This window comes from Setaria italica, chromosome II, assembly GCF_000263155.2.
Source record: "Setaria italica strain Yugu1 chromosome II, Setaria_italica_v2.0, whole genome shotgun sequence".
NCBI lineage: Eukaryota > Viridiplantae > Streptophyta > Magnoliopsida > Poales > Poaceae > Setaria > Setaria italica.
Genome location: NC_028451.1, coordinates 4,442,677 through 4,450,120, shown reverse-complemented (window position 1 = coordinate 4,450,120; position 7,444 = coordinate 4,442,677). Strand labels below are relative to the sequence as shown.

At 42.7% G+C, this 7,444-nt stretch overlaps 1 protein-coding gene across 1 annotated transcript; it reads right to left on the bottom strand.

The window, feature by feature from the left end:
- Nucleotides 1-444: 444 nt before the first annotated feature.
- On the bottom strand, nucleotides 445-2,578 carry LOC101777114. The gene is made up of 3 exons (XM_004958930.1): nucleotides 2,529-2,578; nucleotides 1,507-2,398; nucleotides 445-1,416 (listed from the first exon to the last, which is right to left on the bottom strand). Exons 1-3 carry the CDS (start codon nucleotides 2,576-2,578, stop codon nucleotides 445-447), a joined length of 1,914 nt encoding a protein of 637 aa, XP_004958987.1.
- Nucleotides 2,579-7,444: the final 4,866 nt, after the last annotated feature.

Below are 7,444 nucleotides of genomic sequence, written 5' to 3'. Positions count from 1 at the left end.
TCTTCTTCCTCCAGCTGTTGCCCTAAGTAATGGAGTGTGCATGAAGAAGCCATGGGTGCTGTTGGGCCACATACTCTTGTCAGGAATGCAAGGGATGGAACCTTCATATGCAATTTTGAATTTGTCGACAGAATAGTAATCATGCACATAGTCTTCTAGTTTAGCACCAGGGATTGAAGTGATGTAGGCAATAGCATGTTTGCAAGGGATTCCTGACCCTTGCCAAACCCTACAGGTGCAGGTTCTCTCAGGTAAATTGACCACAAATCTATATACACTGCCACCCTTAGCACAAATCTCTGCCACACCATCAGGGGAATCAGTGATGACTTCAATGTCAAGATTGTAACTGTCTTCCCTCAGTTTCCTCTCAATGTGAGGCAGAATCTTCCCTGTGAATTTCATGGCAACTCTCTTCCTATGATTCCATTTAATCAAGAGCTTCTATCTTATAGTGTCCAGTAAATCATCAATATTCTTCCCCTTTTCAGGCTTTATCCAATTGTTGAATGATTCAGCTAGATTGTTGGTGACATAGTCCACCTTTGATCCTGTCCTGTACTGGCTCCTTGTCCAAAGCTTCTTATGGTTTTCATGTAGATACACCATTGCCTCAGGTTTGGCTTGAGCCATAGCTATATAATGCTTGTTGAACAAATATGGACTCCATGAATATGAGGCAGCCCATAAGTGGTCATCAAAAACCTTGCCACTGAATCTTTTCTTGAAATTTTGTACTAAGTGGTACATGCACTCCCTATGTTCAGCTTCAGGGAAAACTTCAGAGACCCCATTCATCACTGCCTGGCCACAGTCTGTACAGAAGGTCAGTCCATCTGGGGATCCAATTACTTCTTTTAACCTCTCCATGAACCACACCCAATTCTCATTAGTCTCTGAATCAATTACACCAACAGCTACTGGGTACATCCAGTTATGTCCATCTACTGCACAAGCTACACACAACTGTCCTCTGAACCTTCCATTTAAAAAAGTGCTATCTACTGCAAGATATGGTCTACAGCCTCTAAGAAATCCATCTACACATGCTTTCAATGCAAAGAATAGCCTATTAAACCTGATCTTATTGTTGATTGTGTGATGATCAATGATAACAAATGATCCAGGACTAGATTCCTCTATCTGGGCCTTAAACCTAAATAAATTGTCAAAACTTTTATCCCAAGGCCCATAAATCTGATCCATGGCAAGATTTTTACCTTTGTACACTCTCCTGTATGGCACATTAACTTTGTACTCATTCTTCAATCTTCTAATCAATTCTTTTATCTGAATGTTGCCATCTTCCTTCAGCCAGTCTACCACTTTACTGCAGACCCACTCTTGTGTGATCCCTACACACACACCAACCCTCTTAGCACTCTGACAATCATGAGGATGTGGGTTCCTTTTCACCTGCAAAACAGTCAACACCAATGCATATTAACAACTGATGATTCATTGCAAAACAACTGGAATTTACAAAAAGGAATGCAACTCATGTACCTTAACTGTCACACCATCCTTCAGAGTTGAAGCATGAATCCTCCATTGGCAATCAAGCTCCTCCTTGAATTTGCAGTGCATCCTATACCTCCCTGGATCACTCTTCTCAACTAAGTAATGGTACTCATGCTTAGCAGAATGAGAAGCTAAAGCAATCTTAAATGCTTTCATGTTTGAATACAAAGTGCCTACATCCATAGGTGGGTTCTTCTTGTCGTAATTGACATCAGGCATAGGTTCAGGGCCTCTATCTGTAACCATCTCTTCATCAGACTCATCATCAGAACTCTCATCTGACTCAGAGCAGATTTCATCCTCAGAAATCTCAGCTTCCCTTCCTTTATTGCCAGCTTTAGGATTTGGGGGAGGTGGAGGGTAGTTGGGACCAAGGTCAAGATATAGCCCTTCATCATCAACACCCACATGCTCATAGATTGGGTTTGGGTTAGCTAAGATTTCAGGTTCATCATATTGTGCGTGTGTACTGTTGCTTGCTTCACCTAGGATTGGGGATGCAATAGAAGGGGTCACTGGGGGATCAACAGATTTGTCACTGCTACCAAACTCCCAAACTGGAATGATAGGAGGATCAACACTTGGCTTATGATATGCAAAAGTGAGGAAGCAGCATTTCGAAACCTTATGTTTTTCAAACATTTCAAGCAAATCTTGGTCAGTACAGACTTGGATGTTGACCTTAGTGTCCATGCAGTAATAAAAAACTTTAACTAAGTCTCCATAGCCATGAGGATTCTTGTCAACAACTTCAGCAACTAGGGATCTGAAGTTAGTTCGGTCAGCATCAACAACTTTGCTCAGCTCGTACCACCGAGTCCGACAATTGTGAGCAACAATCCGGATTTCTAAGTTGTAGCTACTGTTGGGGTCCATCCTACAGATGAACAAGGAGCAGGGAATCAACACTACAAGCATGGTGACGGTGCACAGGCGCAGGGCTAAGGGACCTAAGACCACGCAAGCGAGAGTACTCCGCAAGCCAAGGGGGGAAACATTTGACTTACCCGTCTGGAAGCCAATCCGGTCGATCCCCGACGCCATTGTTCCCCGCCATGAGAAGCCGTGTCAATCCACTAATCCATGCACGGGGGCTTTGTCTTCTTCTCCAGAACGCCTTCTTCTCTCCCCGCCCCACCCGTCAACGCCGCCGCTGACTAAGGTTCCACCGCCGCCGCTACGATTTCGCCGCCGCCGCTAGGGTTCGGCAACGGATAGAGTGGGAGGAGAGTGAGAGATGCCGGTCAAAATTGGTCAACACGGCCTCCGCGCATATGCCTCCCTTAGAGACTAAGGGTACACTGGACATTTTCGATGCCCGGGGCCCACTTGTAAGAGCTCTCAAACGGCCAAAACCGAACGGAATAGGTACGGAATGGCATGGAGGGACAAACCAAGATGCACTTGGGCATACAGGTGTCGACGAACTTTTTAGGGGTACGGAGGTTAGACCCAACTTTCATAATGGCACACAGGTAAAACCCTCCTTTCTAGTCTATATATCCTTCACTTCCGAACCACTTACATACACATGCCTTCACATGGCGGATGAAGGAGAAACAAATGCGTTCACAGTCATCCATGAAGTAAAGCTGGCCTGGTACTGTGTAGTACTTTAGTATGAATATTTACCAATAATGAAAAAGATGCACTTGAATTTATTGTAGTTTCTTGGAGGTTACTGTTAATAATTTAAAACAACCATCTAACCACAACAGTTCATCTTCGGTCAAAATTAGCACACAAGTTACGCACGGTGCATTTCCAACTTATGAGGAGACCAGCGACCTTTTACGTTTTCTCTTTTGAACACGTTAGTTTCCATGTCGATCTTCGAACTTGCCGGCGCAGCAATATACAGTGACCGGCAAGGAGAACTCGTCGTGCAGTGGACGATCGACTCGCCAACGACGGCACGACGCAGATCCCGTACGTGGATCTGCTGCGACACCATGAGGCTGGATGAATGAGGGAGCAGGACCATGGCTGGCTGGGCACAGCCAGGAAAGGCCATACCATGCCGGCCTTCATCCAAGATGGACATGGGCATGACCGTGCGGAAATGATTACACTATTTGAGATTTGGTTTTGCGTAGCTTGAGAATTAAGCCAATGCAAGCTTACATTTTAATAGCTTTTCTCAGAACATATATTGAGATTCCGACAGAGCAGTACATACTCTTTTAAGGGAAGTACTCAAAGAAGTAGCGGCGAAGCATGATACAAATTTAGGAGGGACGAATTACCTCAACAAACAGTCATCAGTTAGTAGTCCAAGTACTTTGGTTTTCTTTTCGGCAGCGAGCGGTGCGGTCAACGCAAGCATGGAACACAAGTGACGCGCCCACACGTGCGAACAAGTCCAAACGGGTTGAGGGAAGAATGAAAGCATGACCCGAGAAGGAGCCATGGAACCAAAGCTTAGTGCCTGCTAATGATACTAGATACCTTCGATTCGCACCGGCTCCGCCGTCAGTCCCGGTAGCACTGCAAGGTATTTTCCTAATGCCTCCCAATCCTACGTATTATATTGCCACTGCAACACAACACATGAAGCAATTTTGTCTTCCTATGAGCATAAAAGTGTAAGCTTGAAAATAAATGGAAGGATATACGCTTCAACATCACCATTATGCCTAGCCCCTCAATGTAGTTGATGACTGTGTTGCAAATGAATCTATCTTGGTTTTGTATATTTCTCCTTCACTTCTGAGCCACTTATATAGTGATGCCGTCACGGCGAGGATGGATGAGAAACAAAAATGCGTCCAATAATCACTCATGAAGAAAAGTGGGTAGGGTGTCGTACTTGAATTTATTCATGTGTGATTCTGCATGAATCTGTAGTAGCGCGAAATAATAAAAAGAGATACTTGACTTCACTGTAGTTTCTTGGAGGTATAGTTCAGTATAGTTCACAAGACATTTTTGTACTCGTTAGAACTCAACGTTACTAGTTCCTGCTAATGATAATGGAGACACTCTTTGATTCGCACTGGTTCTTCCAGCCAACTGCCTGGCACTGCAATATATTTTCATATTTCCTCTAGGTCCTACATGTCACAGCTACAAACAACAGAAGAAACAATTGTATTCCGGAAATAATAAAAAGCGTAAGAAATAAAAGAAGCATAGGAAATCAGCTTGATCTAACACAATTATGTGGCCTGGTAGACCCTCAAAAATATACGGTGTCAGCAAATTTTCTGGTTTATATATTTATCCTTCACTTTTGAGCCACTTAGATAATCATGCCTATGTGGCCAGTCAGTCATGAAGAGAAGTTGTTACAGTGTTGTGTACTTATGTATGGATCTTTACCAATAATGAAAAAAGTGTTCTGTAAATTTACTGTAGTTCCTTAATTGGAAGTTATTGTTAATAATAGTTTAAAGTGCACAAAGAGTTAGTGAAGCAGGACACGCAATTAAAAACAAGAAAAGTCACACTTCACCTACTCTTCTTCTACATTACTCCACACATACATGAAACAGAGGAAACTTGACATGCACAGTGAAAAATAACTGGGAGACCCTACAATCACGTTTCTCAAATCATATCCAATAAGATGTCTTCATCAGATTGTACACGTGTATTTTTTTTATAGAAAAGATTGTACACGCAAAATGTTTAGCATATACTCATGCAGACATATACTCTAGTACAACAGGCATTTCCTTTGGCTTGCATGTAGTAGCAATTCGATTGAATTCGACTTCATTGCCCATGATCCTTGTGACCATGCATCCAGACAAAATAAAGTCCGGCTGTCCATGTCCATGCGACTTCAGGTGTTTCCATATCCATATCACGAAAGAGTTTAACCTGTCATATGCATTTGATAAACAGATGCCCAACATAACCAAGAAAATAAATTTTGAACAAGTGTGGAAATAGTGAGTAGAAACTTCAACATGAGATAAGGCAACCCAACTTCGAATTAAAAAGGGGCATTCGTGTTCATACCCCTTCTTTGAAGTGTAATTGTGATTTTGCCCTTATTTTCTCAACTTTGTGATTTTGCCCTCAACTATTCACAAGTCAATGCGATTTTGCCCTAGTTAATTTTATATATTCATTTTTCGCTTCCGAACCACTTATATACTCATGTCGTCATGCGGCGGATGAAGTACAAACAAATGGGCCAATCACTCATGAAGAAAAGTTGGTACGGTGCTGTGTATGTTAGTATGAATCTTTGCCTGTTCTAGGGGCTGCCACATGGTCCCTGGTTCTGCTGGTGTTGGCAGCACACAGACCAGCTGTATGCCTGGCAACCACAATTACACCATGAGTATAGAAGCAGGAGGATAACAGTAATCCGGCGTATAGCATTCCAAAAATCGTACGCGCGTTCAGCTTCGTTTCATGCAGGCAGAGCTGCTCTTGCACAACGACCGCATCCACCGGCTCCATGAGTGCGCATGCATTCAACCTGCTGTGCATGTTCTCACACCAACATGTTTGCGCTACTCGTCACTAACCAACTGGTGTTTCATATTGTTGGGGGTGCCGGATCACCGTGCGCTTGGATGCTCCTCCGATCCGGAGGTGACTCGTAGGGGATTGTGTCTGAATCTAGAGCTTGGCAATCCGTGGAGAGCATTCGGAGCCTTTGAAGACGCGCAAGCTAAATAGCTAATGATAGTAGACACCTGCTAGTAGACACCTGCTGCTCAAAATGACTCTACCAGTCGACAAGTTGTTGCTGCGAGATACTTTCCTAATTCCTCCTAATCCTACATGCATGTTACCACGTACAACACAACACACATGAAACAATATAATGTTGTCTCCCCAGCATAAAAAGTGTAAGAAAGAGAGGAGGCTTAAGGAAATTGGCTTGAACACCATCATGCATAGGTCCTAAAGACAATTGACTATGTCGCAAACTTTCTAATTTTATATATTTCTCTTTCACTTCCAAGCCACTTATATACTTATGCCTTCATGCGGCGGATGGAGTAGAAACAAAGGTACCCAGTCAGTGCATGCTTGGACCCGGACAGCAGCTTCATGAATTCAGCCCGTAGGAGTGGATTGTGTTTGCATCTGGTGCTTGGCTTTGCATCATGATAGACCACTTTTGCGTGGAAACATCCAGCACCCTTAAACTCGGTACAACACACCACACAAGTTCCTGCTAATGATAACAGACAACATTCTTCAACTCTGTATCTACCTCTCAGCTCTTTGTTGCTGAAAGATATTTTCCTAATTCCTCCCAATCCTACATATTACTACAACACAAATGCATGAAACTAGTTTGCCTCCCCGAAATCAAAACAAGTGTAAGGAAGAAGAGGAAGCGTAAGGAAATCGGCTTGAACACCACTATGCCTAGACCCACAAGATAATTGACTGTCGCAAATTTTCTAGGTTTATATATTATTTACCCTTCAGTTCCGAGTCACTTAATTATATATAGTCATGCCTTCATACGGCGGATGGAGGAGAAACAAATGTGCCCTAATAATCATGAAAAAAAGCTGGCACAGTGTTGTGTACTTTAGTATGAATATTTACCAATAATGAAAAAGATCGATGTATTTGAATTTATTGTAGTTCCTTGGAGGTCATTGTTCACAATTTAAATGCAGAGAGATTTAGTGACCAAGGATATGTACTGTGCTTCAGACCTATATATTTGGAGATGAAAATGGAAAGAAAACATTTTCTTCCTATTAACACACATACAAAGATGTAGACGAAATCTTTTTTCCTTCTAGATTACAACCACGTTAAATCAATCGCTCACGGCCTAGACAGGGCCTGAAGTTTTTCTTGCCTATTCTATAGTCACTGATACAGTTAAAGTACATGTACAAAATTTTCTTTCTGTTTTCCCAAAAAATGGAGAAGGCGTGTCTCATGGCCATTTAGGAAACGTTTGAACTGCCCCATCTATCGTGTGTTTCGGCTG

What these genes read in the sequence shown, in the direction of transcription:
- LOC101777114 (XM_004958930.1), bottom strand. Translation starts at nt 2,578, where the DNA reads ATGGCGGGGAACAATGGCGTCGGGGATCGACCGGATTGGCTTCCAGAC. An exon ending in CCGGATTGGCTTCCAGACGG is followed by an intron (nt 2,399 to 2,528) that starts GTAAGTCAAATG and finishes GTTCATCTGTAG; the next exon opens with GATGGACCCCAACAGTAGCT. An exon ending in AGGATGGTGTGACAGTTAAG is followed by an intron (nt 1,417 to 1,506) that starts GTACATGAGTTG and finishes ACTGTTTTGCAG; the next exon opens with GTGAAAAGGAACCCACATCC.